The sequence below is a fragment of the Serinus canaria genome, chromosome 25, assembly GCF_022539315.1.
Source record: "Serinus canaria isolate serCan28SL12 chromosome 25, serCan2020, whole genome shotgun sequence".
Taxonomy (NCBI): Eukaryota; Metazoa; Chordata; class Aves; order Passeriformes; family Fringillidae; genus Serinus; species Serinus canaria.
The window spans coordinates 12,243,802-12,262,152 of record NC_066338.1 but is presented as its reverse complement, the minus strand read 5'-3'; the positions used below and the strand labels follow the sequence as shown (position 1 = coordinate 12,262,152).

At 39.6% G+C, this 18,351-nt stretch overlaps 1 protein-coding gene across 1 annotated transcript in view; it reads left to right on the top strand.

Annotated features, from left to right (window-relative positions):
* The first annotated feature begins 1,106 nt into the window (after window positions 1-1,106).
* Window positions 1,107-18,351, top strand: part of KHDC4 (KH domain containing 4, pre-mRNA splicing factor) — a 19,050-nt gene continuing 1,805 nt past the window's right edge. The window contains exons 1-10 of the mRNA XM_050984813.1: window positions 1,107-1,231; window positions 1,310-1,550; window positions 3,797-3,925; window positions 4,232-4,311; window positions 4,738-4,790; window positions 5,210-5,373; window positions 7,855-8,066; window positions 10,596-10,656; window positions 16,875-16,932; window positions 17,017-17,783. Coding sequence (XP_050840770.1) covers window positions 1,185-1,231; window positions 1,310-1,550; window positions 3,797-3,925; window positions 4,232-4,311; window positions 4,738-4,790; window positions 5,210-5,373; window positions 7,855-8,066; window positions 10,596-10,656; window positions 16,875-16,932; window positions 17,017-17,783 — 1,812 coding nt within the window. The 5' untranslated portion in view covers window positions 1,107-1,184. The remainder of the gene's footprint in view (window positions 1,232-1,309; window positions 1,551-3,796; window positions 3,926-4,231; window positions 4,312-4,737; window positions 4,791-5,209; window positions 5,374-7,854; window positions 8,067-10,595; window positions 10,657-16,874; window positions 16,933-17,016; window positions 17,784-18,351) is intronic.

The window sequence follows — 18,351 nt, the reverse complement described above, 5'->3', positions numbered from 1 at the left end:
GCTGGTGAGGGAATTACGAAGATTTTTCCATTTCGTTTTTCATCCCAGGTCCTGCACTAATACCCAAAAACCCCACCCAAATATTAAAATGAATATTATATGTGTCATGTTGGAAAGTTACGCTGTATTAATTTTCTTAAAGTAGTGTGTTAAATATAAGTTACAATGTTAAAATAGAAACTATGCTATGTAAGATTTTTATTTTAAAGAGAAGACTTGCAGCGAGATAGCAACCACAGGACACCTTAAATCTTTCAGAGAAAAATAATTTATTACTCTCTTATCGAGTTCTTTCTGCCTTCTTCAGCCCTGAAGGTGCCTTCAGGATTCTGAGGAAGGAGCTGACACTGCCCGGACAGAATCCTGTGTTGGAATGGAATTGATGCATCATGCATGAGGTGTATGAATATGCAACAGGCTGGTGCTTTTAAGGGTAAATCCTCTGTTAATGGGGGTCCTTTTTCTGGTTTATTTTGCCCAGAAAAAGGTACCTGGACTGTCTGTAACTCTTTGTTTTTATTGCCTTGTTCTAAATCCTAATTGTCCAAATTATTATTACTCTAATTATATTGTTTTTTTTAATAACCATTTTATTACTATTAAGCTTCTAAAATTTTAAAAACCCCAAGTGATTAGCGTTTTTCACAATTTGTTGTTAACAAGCAATGATGAGAATGCCTTTACATTAGACACTGTAATTTCTGTTTTGCCTTGGGCTAAAATGGCATCCAAACTCCAGCTGGGCCAAAACAAAGGTACATATTCACGCTTAATTTTGAGAAAATGGCATAATTCTTGCGATAATACACGTGGGAATAATAGAGGGGGTGATGTTTGGGCTCCTTTTAAATACTGTAATTTCTGTAGTGCAGCCTCTGTATTGCCTTGAAATAAAATGGCACACGGTGCATCCAAGCTCCAGCTGGGCCAAAACAAAAGTACATATTTACACTTAATTTTGAGAAAATGGAATAATTCTTGGGATAAGACACGTGGAATCACTAGCGGGGTTGATCTGGGCGATCTTTGCGCTCCTTTCCCCCTCACCACCCCCGGCCCGCGGTGCCACGTCCGTCCCCATGGCAGCGGCCGGAAGTGGCCGCGCCGTCTCCATGGCAACGACCGGAAGCGGCTGTGCGCGGCGGGCGCTGGACCGGAAGTGACGCCCGGCAGCGGTGGCGGCCATGTCGGCGGGCGGCGGAGCGCAGCGGGACGCGGGGGCCGCGGGCGGGTGAGGCGCGGCCGCGGCGGCTCGGGCAGCTCCGGTGCCCCGCGGAGCAGCGCCTCACTCTCCCTATGTCTTTTCCAGGCGCCGCAGCAAGTGGGATCAGCCCGGCCCGGCGCCTAATTTCCTCCTCCCCGGCACGGCGCCGTTGCCCGGGCGGCCGTTCCCCGGTGGGGGCGGCGATGGCGGCGCCGCCGTGGCCGGGTCCGAGAGCTCCGCGGCGCCCTCGGGAGCGCTGGATGCGGCCGCGGCCGTGGCGGCGAAGATCAACGCGATGCTGATGGCCAAAGGGAAGCTGAAGCCGGCGCCCAGCACGGCGGACAAGGTGGGTGGGCGCGGGGGTGTCACGGACATGGAGTCGGGAAATTGGCTGCCATAAAAACCGTCGGGATTAATTGTAAAAATATTTTTTTTCAGTGTAACAGAAAGCAGTGAGCTCAGCCTGCTGTGAGATTTTACCAAAGCCGCCTGTAGGGAGGCGAAAAAGTTTGTTTGTTTTTTTTTTTTTTCTCAGAACCGTAGAATATTCTGAGTTGGAAGGATTTTTCCTGAGGTGTTTTCCGATGGAAAAACTGCAGTGTGAAACAGCTGCTTTCAAATATGGGACCAAATGATTTTTGTGCCTGAAAAACTTGCCAGGATGAGCTGTAGATCCAAGTCCTAACCAGCTTATTCAGCTTTTGCTGAGCCCTGCCCAGAGCTTGCTTGACCCTGATGAGCTCAGGCAGTTGGACTGGTGTGTTCCTCTTAAATAATCTCTGAGTTTTCTATTTGTAATTTAAAGCTGCTTTTCCAGTCCCACTCACAGCCTTGTCTGGCTCTTCTGCCTGTGCTAGAGCCAGGTTTAGAAGCTGTTTCATGGAACCTCAGGGTGGTTTGGGTTAGAAGAGACCTTAGAGCACATCTTGTCCCACCCCTGCCATGGGCAAGGACACCTCCCACTGGCCCAGGTGGCTCCTTGGGCACTGCCAGGGATCCAGGGGCAGCCACAGCTGGGCTGGGAAATGTTTTCATGGATTTAATCCCAAACACCCAAAGATTGGGGAGCTCAGGAGGTTCAGACTGGGGAGCTCAGCAGGTTCAGACTGGGGAGCTCAGCAGGGTCAGACTGGGGAGCTCAGGAGGTTCAGACTGGGGAGCTCAGCAGGGTCAGACTGGGGAGCTCAGCAGGTTCAGACTGGGGAGCTCAGCAGGGTCAGATTCTGGAGCTCAGGCAGGTTCAGACTGGGGAGCTCAGCAGGTTCAGATTGGGGAGCTCAGCAGGGTCAGACTGGGGAGCTCAGGAGGTTCAGATTGGGGAGCTCAGCAGGGTCAGATTGGGGAGCTCAGCAGGGTCAGACTGGGGAGCTCAGCAGGTTCAGATTGGGGAGCTCAGCAGGGTCAGACTGGGGAGCTCAGCAGGGTCAGACTGGGGAGCTCAGCAGGTTCAGATTGGGGAGCTCAGGAGTTTCTGCTCCTCATCCCCCAGTTTAGGTTCCAAGGGGGTTTTTGGGCAATGTTCTCACAGAACCATGGAATGGTTTGGGTTGAAATAAACCCAAAACTCATCCAGTGCCACAAGCAAGGACATTTTCCACCATCCCAACCCTGGTTTTGGGCACTTCCAGGGATCCAGGGGCAGCCAAATTCTCCTTAATTTACTTCTCTGTCACTTCTGGGGCTGACATAGCCCTGCAGCCTTTGTGGAGTGCTCATTTACCACAGGATTTACTCACAAATGAGAAAAAGAGTAGGGAAAATGTCCCAAATTCTTCTTAAATCACTTCTATTGCCTTCCACAGCTGGAAGGGGTGAACAAGAAGGATGTTATTCCATTAATATGTTCTGAAGATAAATCCAATTTCAATCTGGATTTATTTGGGCAGATCCAGCAGTGACTCCAGTGTGTTTTCCTGTGCAATCTGCAAAGATTTTGCAATTTGTAAAGATATTTTTCAATGTGCAATCTGTAAAGATTTTTTTCAATGTGCAATCTGTAAAGATTTTGCCTTCCACAGCTGGAAGGGGTGAACAAGAAGGATGTGACTCTATGAATATCTGCTGAAGATTAAATCCAGATAAAAACTGGATTTTTTGGGCAGATCCAGCAGTAACTCCAATGTGTTTTCCTGTGCAATCTGTAAAGATTTTGCAATTTGTAAAAATTTTTTTCAGTATGCAATCTGTAAAGATATTTTCAGTGTGCAATCTGTAAAGATTTTGCAATTTGTAAAGATATTTTTCAATGTGCAATCTGCAAAGATTTTGCCTTCCACAGCTGGAAGGGGTGAACAAGAAGGATGTGACTCTATGAATATCTGCTGAAGATAAATCCAGATTTAATCCAGATTTAATCTGGTTTTATTTGGGCAGATCCAGCAGAGACTCCAATGTGCTTTCTGTGAAATCTGTAAAGATATTTTTCAATGTGCAATCTGCAAAGATTTTTTCCATGTGCAATCTGTAAAGATTTTTTCATTCTGCATTCTGTAAAGATTTTCCCTTCCACCACTGAAAGGGGTGACCAAGGATCTTCACCCCTTTGCTGTGAGTTTGTTTGTGCTTCTTTTCCACTTCTGCTTCTCTCTGCAGCTGCAGGCTCTGGGGAAAGGCCCAGCCAGCAGTAAAAGCAAGGATGACCTGGTGGTGGCAGAGGTGGAGATCAACGACGTGCCCCTGACCTGCAGGAACCTGCTGACCAGGGGCCAGACCCAGGATGAGGTAGGTCCCACACCCCCAGGGTCAGGTTTGGATTTTCTGACAGATCCTCTTGGCCCAGGGTTTCTCTCCTGGGGAGCTGAGAGGCCTCAGAGGAAAAGGAAATCAATATTTATCTCCCTTTTCTCTCCTGTGTTTTATTAACTGTTCTAAGAGGCACCAGCTTTGACTTCAGCCTCTTAGCACCTCGTTAATGATTTCAGGGTTTTTTCCAGACCATTGTTGGTGTTTTGGCCCTCTGTGAGTGCCTTTTTGTCCTTGGCAGGTGTTTGACTGGCTTTTGTGCATTTCTTTGTGCATTTCTTGCAGATCAGCCGTCTGAGTGGAGCAGCTGTGTCCACTCGAGGGAGGTTCATGACTGCAGAAGAGAAAGCCAAAGTGGGACCTGGGTTTGTATTTCATTTCTTGGAGGTTCTGCTGCTTTTCTCCTGAGGTGACAAAATTGCTGGGGGTTCTCTTGGGTTGCATCTCCAATAAATTTGCTTTTCTGATGCTCCGGGGCTGAAATAACCACCCTGACAGATCACACTCCCCACACAACACTGCAACTTCCCAAGAAATACAAATTTAGTGACCCATTTATGGGCAGCTAATTCAATTTTTCAGTGCTGTAACTTTCCTGAATCATTTTTTCAGTGCAGAGCTTTTCTCCCTGAGCACTGTGAAACTCAAGGAATCTCTGTTCTCTTACCTGGAGAGCATTTCAGATTTTTATGGAAGACTTTCTGCATGCAGTGGCTGTAATAAAATTAGGTTGGATCCATTTTTATTCTGTTGTCTGTGGGTTTAATTGAATATTTTCTTTTTCTTTGCAGAGATCGTCCTTTGTACCTTCATGTTCAGGGTCAGACAAGGGAGTTGGTTGACAGTGAGTACAAAATATTCTGGTTTTTCTCTCCCTGTGTGTGATAAAGGGTTGGATTTGAGTTATAAACACCTTGGTGGTGATAACAGACTCCATTCAGACCCTGATACTGAGATCTCTGGGGTTGTTCCTGCCTGAGCTTCCCTTAAAATATTGGTCCAGGTTTGATCAGGATGGAAATGAGAAGAAATTCTGATATTTCACTGAAAACCTGAGCTGGGAGCCTGCAGTGACACCCCCAAATCCCACCCTGGGAGCTCTGGCAACCCTGGGGAGCCTCAGGGGGAAGAACCTTGCCCTGAACACCCCCCTAAACCTCCCTGGCACAGCCCCACAGCTCCTCTCTGATCCCATCAAGGATTCAAACCTGAAGATTGTCCCAGGTTGCTGAATCCCAGTGAATGTTGTGTTCTCTCCACCAGGAGCTGTGAACAGGATCAAAGAGATCATCACCAACGGGGTGGTGAAGGCAGCCACGGGCTCCAGCCCCACCTTCAACGGGGCCACAGTCACTGTCTATCACCAGCCAGCCCCCATCACTCAGATCACTCCAGCTGTGGGCCAGAAACCTCCCTTCCAGTCTGGGGTGAGTGAATTTCACTGAGCATCCACCTCCCTTCCAGAATTTCACTGAGCACCAACCTCCCTTCCAGTCAGGGTGAGTGAATTTCATTGAGCATCAACCTCCCTTCCAGTCAGGGTGAGTGAATTTCACTGAGCATCCACCTCCCTTCCAGAATTTCACTGAGCACCAACCTCCCTTCCAGAATTTCACTGAGCACCAACCTCCCTTCCAGTCAGGGTGAGTGAATTTTCCTGAGTTTCAACCTCCATTCCAGAATTTTCTTGAGTATCAACCTCCCTTCCAGTCAGGGTGAGTGAATTTTCCTGAGTTTCAATCTCCATTCCAGAATTTTACTGAGTATCAACTTCCATTCCAGTCATGGCTGAGTAAATTTTTTGGAGTATCAACCTCCATTCCAAAATTTTAGTGAGTATCAACCTCCATATCCCAGTCAGGGCTGAGTGAATTTTACTGAATATCAACCTCCACTCCAGAATATTCTTGAGTTTCAACCTCCATTCCAGAATTTTCTGGAGTATCAACCTCCCTTCCAGTCAGGGTGAGTGAATTTCATTGAGCACCAACCTCCCTTCCAGTCAGGGTGAGTGAATTTTCCTGAGTTTCAATCTCCATTCCAGAATTTTACTGAGTATCAACTTCCATTCCAGTCAGGGCTGAGTAAATTTTCTGGAGTATCAACCTCCCTTCCAGAATTTTACTGAGTATCAACCTCCATTCCAAAATTTTCTTGAGTTTTAACCTCCATTCCAGAATTTTCTGGAGGATCAACCTCCATTCTAGAATTTCTTGAGAATCAACCTCCATTCCTGAATTTTCTTCAGTATCAATCTCCATATTCCAGTCAGGGGTAGATGAATTTTACTGAGTTTCAACCTCCATTCCAGAATTTTAGTGAGTATCAATCTCCATATTCCAGTCAGGGGTGAGTGAATTTTAGTGAGTATCAATCTCCATTCCAGAATTTTACTGAGTTTCAGCCTCCATTCCGGAATCTTAGTGAATATCAACATCCACTCCAGTCAGGGGTGGGTGAATTTTAGTGAGTTTCAACCTCTATTCCAAAATTTTAGTGAGTATCAACCTCCATTCCAGAATTTTCTTGAGTATCAATCTCCATTCCAGTCAGGGCTGAGTGAATTTTCTTTTCTTGAGTATCAACCTCCATATTCCAGTCAGGGCTGAGTGAATTTTACTGAGTTTCAACCTCCATGCCAAAATTTTCTTGAGTGTCAGTCTCCATTCCCAAATTTTAGTGAGTACCAACCTCCACTCCAGAATTTCAGTGAGTATCAACCTCCATATTCCAGTCAGGGCTGAGTGAATTTTCTTGAGTTTCAATCTCCACTCCAGTCAGGGCTGAATTTTAGTGAGTACCAACCTCCACTCCAGAATTTCAGTGAGTATCAACCTCCATATTCCAGTCAGGGCTGAGTGAATTTTCTTTAGTATCAACCTCCATGCCAAACACGGAGTCAGGATTCTCATCCCTTCCCTGTGACCCCAAATAATCCCCCCCAGCTTTGCTGTGCAATCTGGAGTTCTGCCAAGGCTGAGCCTGGACATTCAGACTCAGTGTCAGTGACCTGAGTCTCATCTAATTGTTTTTAATTAATGGCCAATTCATTGATTGGTCTCATGTGATTGTTTTTAATTAATGGCCAGTTCATTGATTGGTCTGGCCAATCCCAGTCCAGCTGTCCAGACTGTTTCAGAGTCAAACCTTGTTATTCATTCTTTTTTTATTCTTAAACCTTGTTATTAATTCTTTTTTTATTCTTATTCTTCTTTTATTCTTTTCATCAGCCTTCTGCTGAAATCCTTTTGTTCTTTTAGTGCAGTTTTTAACATAATATAGATGATAAAATAATTAACCAAACCTTGTGAGCATGGAGTCAGGATTCTCATCTCTTCCCTGTGATCCCAAACCACCCCAAAACTCACACCCACCTTTGCTGTGCAATCTGGAGGAGTGACAAGGCTGAGCCTGGAGATTCAGACTCAGTGTCAGTGACCTGACATCTAATTGTTTTTAATTATTGGCCAATTCATTGATTGGTCTGGCCAATCCCAGTCCAGCTGTCCAGGCTGTCTCACAGACAAACCTTTGTTATTCATTCTTTTTTTACTCTTAAAAGCCTTCTGCTGAAATCCTTTCTTCTGTTCTTTTAGTACAGTTTTTACTATAATATAGGTGATAAAATAATTAACCAAACCTTGTGAGCATGGAGTCAGGATTCTCATCCCTTCCCTGTGACCCCAAATAATCCCCCCCTTTTTTTGCTGTGCAATCTGGAGTTCTGCCAAGGCTGAGCCTGGAGATTCAGACTCAGTGTCAGTGCCCTCCTAAAGGAAAGGATGGAGAGAGCAGCCCCAGCTCCAGAGCAGCCCAGGGCTCACTGTGCCATCCCACACTGCCCTCAATGGAACACCTCCATTCAAATGGAATATTGCAATATTTGGATTTTTGCTGTTGATTTGCAGCTGCATTACGTGCAGGACAAGCTGTTTGTTGGGCTGGAGCACGCGGTTCCCACCTTCAATGTCAAGGAGAAGGTGGAAGGGCCTGGCTGCTCCTTCCTGCAGCACATCCAGCTTGAGACTGGGGCCAAAGTGTTCCTGAGAGGGAAAGGCTCAGGCTGCATCGAGCCAGCCTCGGGCAGAGAGGCCTTCGAGCCCATGTACATCTACATCAGGTAGGGGCACTTCCAGAAATCCCATTCAAATCCATTAAAAAAAAAAAAATCCCATTAAAAAAAATCCATTCCAAAAAATCCCATTTAAAAAATCCCATTTAAAAATCCCATTCGAAAAAATCCCACTAAAAAAATCCCAATAAAAATCAATTTTAAAAAATCCATTCAAAAACATCCCACTAAAAAAATCCTTTTAAATATCCCATTAAAAATCAATTTTAAAAAATCTATTAAAAAAAAAAATCCCACTAAAAAAATCCCATTTAAAAAATCCCATTAAAAAATCCATTCTAAAAAATCCACTCGAAAAAAATCCCATTTAAAAAAATCCATTCGAAAAAATCCCATTAAAAATCAATTTTAAAAAATCCATTTGAAAAAAAACCCATTTAAAAAATCCCATTAAAAATTCCATTCCAAAAAATTCCACTAAAAAAAAATCCCATTTAAAAAATCCATTCGAAAAAAATCCCATTTAAAAAATCTGATTAAAAATTCCATTTGAAAAAATCCCACTAAAAAAATCCCATTAAAAATCCATTAAAAAATCCATTAAAAATCCATTAAAAAATCCCATTAAAAATCAATTTTAAAAATCATTCAAAAAAATCCCCAATAAAAATCCCATTTAAAAAATCCCATTAAAAAATCCATTCTAAAAAAATCCCATTTAAAAATCCATTAAAAATCCATTTAAAAAATTCCACTAAAAAATCCCATTAAAAAATCTCTTTAAAAATCCATTTAAAAATCCATTCTAAAAATCCCATTAAAAAATCCATTAAAATCCATTAAAAAATTCCATTTAAAAAAATCCATTTAAAAAATCCCATTAAAAATCCATTTAAAAAATCCCATTGAAAAAATTCACTTAAAAATCCCATTAAAAATCCATTTAAATTCCCATTAAAAATCCATTAAAATAATTTCTTTAAAAATCCCATTGAAAATCCCTTTAAAAATCCCATTAAAAAAATCCCTTTTAAAAAATTCCATTAAAAATCCATTTAAAAAATCTCATTTAAAAATCCATTTAAAAAATCCCACTTAAAAAAATCCCATTTAAAAATCCATTTTAAAAATCCCATTTAAAATCCATTTAAAAATTCCATTAAAAAATCCCTTTAAAAATCCCATTAAAAATCCATTTAAAAAAATCCCATAAAAATCCATAAAAAATTCCCTTTAAAAATCCATTTAAAAAATCCCAATAAAAATCCATTTAAAAAATTCCCATTAAAAAATCCATTTGAAAAAATCCCTTTAAAAATCAATTTTAAAAATTCCTTTAAAAATCCATTTAAAAATTCCCTTTAAAAATCCAATTTAAAAATTCCCTTTAAAATCCAATTTAAAAATTCCTTTAAAAAATCCAATTTAAAAATCCCTTTAAAAATCCATTTTAAAAAATTCCCTTTAAAAATCCATTTGAAAAAATCCCTTTAAAAATCCAATTTAAAAATTCCCTTTACAAATCCATTAAAAAATTCCTATAAAAATCCATTTAAAAAATTCCTTTAAAAATCCATTTAAAAAAAAATCCCTTTAAAAATCCAATTTAAAAAATCCCTTTAAAAATCCATTTAAAAATTCCTTAAAATCCATTTAAAAATTCCCTTTAAAAATCCATTTAAAAATTCCCTTTAAAAATCCATTTAAAAATCCCTTAAAAATCCATTTTAAAAATTCCCTTTACAAATCCATTTAAAAATTCCCTTTAAAATCCATTAAAAAATTCCTTAAAAATCCATTTAAAAATTCCTTTAAAAATCCATTTAAAAAATTCCCTTTAAAAATCCATTTTAAAAATTCCTTTAAAAATCCATTTAAAAAATTCCTTTAAAAATCCATTTAAAAAAAAATCCCTTTAAAAATCCAATTTAAAAAATCCCTTTAAAAATCCAATTTAAAAAATTTCTTTAAAAATCCAATTGAAAAATTCCCTTTAAAAATCCATTTGAAAAAATCCCTTAAAAATCCAATTTAAAAATCCCTTTAAAAATCCATTTAAAAATTCCTTTAAAATCCATTTAAAAATTCCCTTTAAAAATCCAATTTAAAATTCCTTTAAAATCAATTTAAAAATTCCTTTAAAAATCCAATTTAAAAATCCTTTAAAATCCATTTAAAAATCCCTTAAAATCCATTTAAAAAATCCTTTAAAAATCCAATTTAAAAATTCCCTTTACAAATCCTTAAAAAATTCCTTAAAATCCATAAAAATCCTTTAAAAATCCTTTAAAAATCCCTTTAAATCCATTGAAAATCCCTTTAAAATCCAATTAAAAAATCCTTTAAAATCCATTTAAAATTCCCTTAAAAATCCATTTAAAATCCCTTAAAATCCATTTAAAAATCCTTAAACAAATCCCCTAACAATCCCTGACGTTCTCCCTTCCATCCCGCTGGGAAATTCCTCCTTTGCTGTGATTGAGTTGAAATTCAATTCAATTCTCACTAGGAATGCCCTCCCACATTTGCAGCAGCTTCTGTTGTTCCCATTTATTTTGGTTTCATTTCTGTTTGCAGCCACCCCAAGGGCGAGGGTTTGGCGGCTGCCAAGAAGCTCTGTGAGAACCTCCTGCAGACTGTGAGTGACGGGGGCACAAATCCCTCCCTTGGCAGGGACGGCTGCGGCTGCCTCGGGAACAATGGCTGAGGGTGCAGCACCTGCGGCCTGGCCTGGCTCTGGGGGCACTGGAACCAGGATTCCTCTGGAAAGCGCTGGAAAATGGGAGTGCCAGGGAGAAAATGGGAATGCCAGGGAGAAAATGGGAATGCCAGGGAGAAAATGGGAATGCCAGGGAGAAAATGGGAGTGCCAGGGAGAAAATGGGAATGCTAGGGAGAAAATGGGAGTGCAAGGGAGAAATGGGATGCTAGGAGAAAATGGGAATGCCAGGGGGAAAATGGGAGTGCGAGGGGAAAAGGATGCAGTGAGAAATGGAATGCTAGGGAGAAAATGGAATGCTAGGGAGAAATGGGAATGCCAGGGATAAAATGGAATGCCAGGGAGAAATGGGATGCTAGGAAAAATGGGAATGCCATGGAGAAAATGGGAGTGCTAGGGGAAAATGGGAGTGCCAGGGAAAAATGGGAATGCTAGGGGGAAAATGGGAATGCTAGGGTGAAATTGGAATGCCAGGGAGAAAATGGGAGTGCCAGGGAGAAAATGGGAATGCCAGGGAGAAAATGGGAGTGCCAGGGAGAAAATGGGAATGCCAGGGAGAAAATGGGAATGTCAGGGAGAAAATGGGAGTGCCAGGGAGAAAATGGGAGTGCTAGGGAGAAAATGGGAATGCTAGGGAGAAAATGGGAATGCCAGGAGAAAATGGTGAATGCCAGGGAGAAAATGGGAATGCCAGGGAGAAATGGGAGTGCGAGGGGAAAATGGGAGTGCTAGGGGTAAATGGGATGCCTAGGGAGAAATGGAATTGCTAGGTGAGAAAATGGGAGTGCCAGGGAGAAAATGGGAATGCCAGGGAGAAAATGGGAATGCCAGGGAGAAAATGGGAGTGCCAGGGAGAAATGGGAGTGCCAGGGAGAAAATGGGAATGCCAGGGAGAAAATGGGAATGCCAGGGAGAAAATGGGAATGCCAGGGAGAAAATGGGAATGCTAGGGAGAAAATGGGAGTGCCAGGGAGAAAATGGGAGTGCTAGGGAGAAAATGGGAGTGCTAGGGAGAAAATGGGAGTGCCAGGGAGAAAATGGGAGTGCCAGGGAGAAAATGGGAATGCCAGGGAGAAAATGGGAATGCCAGGGAGAAAATGGGAGTGCTAGGGAGAAAATGGGAGTGCCAGGGGGAAAATGGGAATGCAGGGAGAAAATGGGAATGCCAGGGAGAAAATGGGAGTGCCAGGGAGAAAATGGGAGTGCCAGGGAGAAATGGAATGCAGGAGAAAATGGGAGTGCAGGGAGAAAATGGGAATGCCAGGGAGAAAATGGGATGCCAGGGAGAAAATGGGAATGCCAGGAGAAAATGGGAGTGCAGGGGAAAATGGATGCAGGAGAAAATGGGAGTGCGAGGGAGAAAATGGGAGTGTGAGGGAGAAAATGGGAATGCTAGGGAGAAAATGGGAATGCCAGGGAGAAAATGGGAGTGCCAGGGAGAAAATGGGAGTGCGAGGGAGAAAATGGGAATGCCAGGGAGAAAATGGGAGTGCTAGGGAGAAAATGGGAGTGCGAGGGAGAAAATGGGAATGCCAGGGGGAAAATGGGATGCTAGGGAGAAATGGGAATGCTAGGGAGAAAATGGGAATGCCAGGGAGAAAATGGGAATGCCAGGGAGAAAATGGGATGCAGGGAGAAAATGGAATGCTAGGGAGAAAATGGGAGTGCGAGGGGAAAATGGGATGCAGGAGAATGGAATGCCGGGAAAATGGGAGTGCTAGGGAGAAAATGGGAATGCCAGGGAGAAAATGGGAGTGCTAGGGAGAAAATGGGAATGCCAGGGGGAAAATGGGAATGCCAGGGAGAAAATGGGAATGCCAGGAGAAATGGGAGTGCAGGGGAAATGGGAGTGCAGGGAGAAAATGGGAGTGCGAGGGAGAAAATGGAATGCCAGGGAGAAAATGGGAGTGCTAGGGAGAAAATGGGAGTGCTAGGGAGAAAATGGGAATTTTAGGGAGAAAAATGCAAATTTTAGGGAGGAAAAGGCAAATTTTAGGGAGGAAAAGGCAAATTTTAGAGAAAAAGGCAAATTTTAGGGAGAAAAAGGCAAATATTGGGGAGAAAATGCAATTTTTAAGGAGAAAATTGGAATTTTTGGGAGAAAAATGCAAATTTTATAGAGAAAATGCAAATTTTAGGGAGAAAAATTGGAATTTTAGGGAGAAAAATTGGAATTTTAGGGAGAAAAATGCATATTTTAGGGAGAAAAAGGCAAATTTTAGAGAGAAAATGTAAATTTTAGAGAGAAAATGCAACTTTTAGAGAGAAAAATGCAAATTTTAGAAAAAGGCAAATTTTAGGGAGAAAATGCAAATTTTAAGGAGAAAATTGGAATTTTAGGGAGAAAAAGGCAAATTTTAGAAAAAGGCAAATTTTAGGGAGAAAAATGGAAATTTTAGAGAGAAAACGCAAATTTTAGGGAGACAATGAAATTTTAAGGAGAAAAAATTGAAATTTTAGGGAGAAAATGCAAATTTTAGGGAGAAAATGGAAATTTTAGGGAGAAAATGGAAATTTTAGGGAGAAAATGGCAAATTTTAGGGAGAAAATGCAAATTTTAGGGAGAAAATGGAAATTTTAGGGAGAAAATGCAAATTTTAAGGAGAAAAATGGAATTTTAGGGAGAAAATGCAAATTTTAAGGAGAAAATGCAAATATTAGGAAGAAAAAGGCAAATTTTAAGGAGAAAATGCAAATATTAGGAAGAAAAAGGCAAATTTTAAGGAGAAAAAGGCAAATTTTCGAGAGAAAAAATGCCAGAGGTGCTCTGGGAAAGATGAAGTTGTTGGTGAGGAACCAAATTGTAGAAAAATCTCTGCTGGAGACAGAAAATCTGAATTTCTCCTGAAGATCTTCAGTCTGCTCTTCCAGGAATGGAAATAAATCCTGGGGGATCTGGGAGGTTAATACTGAGGTGATTAATAATAATGAGGTGATCAATGATACTGAGGTGATTAATATTGAAATGATTAATAATATTGAAATTATTAATATTGAAGTGATTAATATTGAAATGATTAATAATATTGAGGAGATTAATAATACTGAGGTGATTAATAATATTGAGGAGATTAATAATATTGAAATGAATAATATTGAAATGATTAATATTGAAATGATTAATAATATTGAAGTGATTAATGATATTGAGGTAATTAATAATATTGAAGTGATTAATAATATTGAAGTGCTTAATAATATTGAAATGATTAATAATATTGAGGTGATTAATAATATTGAATTTATTAATAATATTGAAGTGGTTATTATTAAAGTCATTAATAATACTGAAGTGATTAATGTGGAAGTCATTACTATGGCAGTGATTAATATGGAACTGGTTAATGTGGAAGTGATTATTAATATTGAAGTGTTAATATGGAAGTGATTAATAACTTGAAGTGATTAATATTGAAGTGATTAATAATATTGAGGTGATATTGAAGTGATTAATACTGGAAGTGATTAATGTTGAAGTCATTAATTATATTGAAGTGATTAATATTGAAGTCATTAATATTGAAGCACTAATAATATTGAAGATTTCACATTGAAGTCATTAATAATATTGAGGCGATTAATATTGAAGGGGTTAATATTGAAGTCATTAATATTGAAGTTATTATAATATTGAAGCATTAATATTGAGGTGATTAATATTGAAGGGGTTAATATTGAAGTCATTAATAATATTGAAGTCATTAATAATATAGAGGTGATTAATATGGAGGTGGTTCATATTGAAGTCATTAATATTGAAGTGATTCATATTGAATTTATTAATAATATTGAAGTGGTTATTATTAAAGTCATTAATAATACTGAAGTGATTAATGTGGAAGTAATTAATATGGAAGTGATTAATATGACTGGTTAATATTGAAGTGATTAATAATATTGAAGTAGTTGATATGGAAGTGATTAATATTGAGGTGGTTAATATTGAAGTGATTAATATTGAAATGATTAATAACATTGAAGTGATAATATTATTGAAGTGATAATAATATTGAAGTAGTTGATATTGAAATCATTAATACTGAAGTCATTAATATTGAAGTGATTAATAATATTGAGGTGATTAATATGGAAGTGATTAATATGGAAGTGGTTAATATGGAAGTCATTATTAATATTGAGGTAGTTAATATTGAAGTGATTATAATATTGAAGTAGTTGATATGAAATCATTAATATTGAGGTGATTAATATGAAGTGATTAATATAGGAGTGGTTAATGTTGAAGTGATTAATAATATTGAGGTGATTATATTGAAGTGATTAATATGGAAGTGGTTTATATTGAAGTCATTAATAATATTGAAGTGATTATATGGAAGTGGTTAATATTGAGGCCATTAATATTATTGAGGTGATTAATATGGAGGTGGCTCATATGGAGGTGGTTCATATTCAAGTGATTAATAATATTGAAGTCATTAATAATATTGAAGTGGCTCTATAGAACTGGTTAATATTGAGGTGATTAATAATATTGAGTGATTAATAATATTGAAATGATTAATATTGAAGTGACTAATAATATCGAAGTAGTTAATATTGAAGTGGTTAATATTGAAGTGATTAATGTTGAAATGATTAATATTGAAGTAATTAATATTGAAGTGATTAATAATATTGAAGTGGTCAATAATATTGAAGTGATTAATATAGAAGTAGTTAATATTGAAGTGATTCATATTGAAGTGATTAATATATTGAAGTAATTAATATTGAAGTGATTGATAATATTGAAGTAATATATAATTGGAAGTATTAATAATATTGAAGTGATTAATATGGAGGTGGTTAATATTGAAGTCATTAATAATATTGAGTGAATAATGCGTGGGCAATATTGGGGTGATTAATATTGAAGTGATTAATAATATTGAAGTAGTTAATATTGAAGTGACTAATATTGAAGTCACTTAATATTGATGTAGTTAATAGTCAAGTATAGTTGAAGTGTAATATTGAAGTAGTTAATATGAGTATTAATACTGAAGGGATCATAAAATATTGAAGTGATTAACATTGAGGTGATTAATATGAGGTGATTAATATTGAAGTCATAATGATATTGAAGTGATAATATTGAAGTGTTATAACATTGAAGTGATTAATATAGAAGTAGTTAATATGAAGTGATTCATATGAAGTCATATAATTGAAGTGATTAATATTGAAGTGATTATATGAAGTGATTGATAATATTGAAGTCAGTAATATTGAGTGATTATATTGAAGTGATTGATAATATTGAAGTGATTGATAATTGAAGTGATTAATATTGAAGTGATTAATGAAGTGGTATACGGGTGATTAATATAGAAGTGATTAATATTGAAGTAGTTAATATAGAAGTGATTAATAATATTGAAGTTGTTAATATTGAAGTCATTAATAATATTGAAGTGATTCATATTGAGGTGATTAATGTTGAATTAGTTGATATTGAAGTGATTAATAATATTGAAGTGGTTAACATTGAAGTGATTCATATTGAAGTGATTCATATTGAAGTCATTAATATACTGAAGTCATTCATATTGAAGTATTGAATAATATTGAAGCAGTCTCCTATTGAAGTAATTGATACTATGAGTATTAAATAATATGGAAGGGGTTAATAATATTGAAGTAGTTGATATTGAAGTCAGTAATAATATTGAAGTAATTGATAATATTGAAGTGATTAATATTGCAGTGATTAATATTGAGGTGATTACTCTGGTAGTTATTTCCATTTTTCCTCTCTGATTTTGGGGTGATTTGGAGCCAGCCGCAATTCCAACCCCAATATTCCCAATATTTCCATTTTTCCTCTCTGATTTTGGGGTGATTTGGAGCCAGCCCCAATTCCAACTCCCCCAACCCCAATATTTCCATTTTTCCTCTCTGATTTTGGGGTGCCCTGGAGCCAGCCGCAATTCCAACCCCAATATTCCCAATATTTCCATTTTTCCTCTCTGATTTTGGGGTGCCCTGGAGCCAGCCCCAATTCCAACTCCCCCAACCCCAATATTTCCATTTTTCCTCTCTGATTTTGGGGTGCCCTGGAGCCAGCCCCAATTCCAACCCCACCAACCCCAATATTTCCATTTTTCCTCTCTGATTTTTGGGAATTCTCTGCAGGTCCACGCCGAGTACTCCCGATTTGTCAACCAGATCAGCAGTGCAGTTCCCTTGGCAGGTGAGAACCACCCTGGGGATTTAATTCAGCCCCCCCTGGCAGTTTTGGTGGCCCACCTGAGGCGTCCTTCTGTCCTTCCTGCAGGTTTCACCCAGCCAGCCTCCATCAGCAGCGTGCCCTCCCAGCCCTCCTATTACCCCTCCAACGGGTTCCAGGCTGGCTACCCCGTGCTGGCCCCTCCTCAGCAGCCTGTCCAGCCTCCCTACGGGGTGCCAGGCCTGGTGCCCCCTGCCGTGCCCCTGGCTCCTGGAGTGCTGCCAGCTCTGCCCACGGCCGTGCCCCCCGTGCCCACCCAGTACCCGATCCCCCAGGTGCAGCCTCCAGCCAGCACTGCCCAGGTACTGCCCTGCACCTTCCTTCAGCAAGGGGAAAAGGTTTTTGTGGTTCTTCTTCAGGGCTTTGGGTTTGCTGCTTTTGGTGGGTTTGGTTGTGTTGGGGTTTTGTTGGGGAGGGTGGTTGGGGTTTGTTATTGTTTAGCTGATCTGTGCTTCGAAGCAGCTCAATTGTCATGTTGGCAGCTTCCTGCTGCATTCTTCAGCTTCTGGTTTTCCCATTCTATTTTTCCCACTCTATTTTTCCCATTCTATTTTTCCCATTCTGTTTTCCCCCACTCAGTTTTTCCCCCTTCTGTTTTCCCCCCTTTTATTTTCCCCCATTCTGTTTTTCCCATTCTGTTTTTCCCATTTTATTTTTCCCCCCTCTGTTTTTCCCCCATTCTATTTTTCCCCACTCTGGTTTTTCCTATTCTGGTTTTCCCCCTTTCTGGTTTTTTCCCCCCTTCCCTTTTTTCCCCCCCATTCCCTTTTCCCTCATTCCCTTTATTTCCCATCCCCCTTTTCCCCCATCCCCTGTTTTTCCCCCATCCCCTTTTTCCCCCCATTCCCTGTTTCCCCCATCCCCTTTTTTTCCCCCATTCCCTTTTTCCCCTCTCTCCCTTTTTCCCCCACTCCCTTTTTTCCCCCACTCCTTTTTTTCCCCATCCCTGTTTTCCCCCATTCCCTTTTTCCCCATCCCCTTTTTCCCTTTTTCCCCCATTCCCTTTTTCCCCATTCCCATTTTCCCCCATTCCCTTTTTCCCCCATTCCCAGTTTTTCCCCATTCCCAGTTTTTCCCCATTCCCAGTTTTTCCCCATTCCCAGTTTTCCCCATTCTATTTATTTTCCCCATTCTATTTTCCCCATTCTATTTATTTTTCCCCATTCTATTTATTTTCCCCATTCTATTTTCCCCATTCTATTTTCCCTTCTATTTTCCCCATTCTGTTTATTTCCCCATTCTATTTATTTTCCCCATTCTGTTATTTTCCCCATTCTATTTTTCCCCATTCTATTTTTCCCCATTCCCTTTTTCATATTCTCTCGCCCTTCCCATTCTATTCCTATTTTCCATATTCTATATTCATATTACAAACCCCCCCTC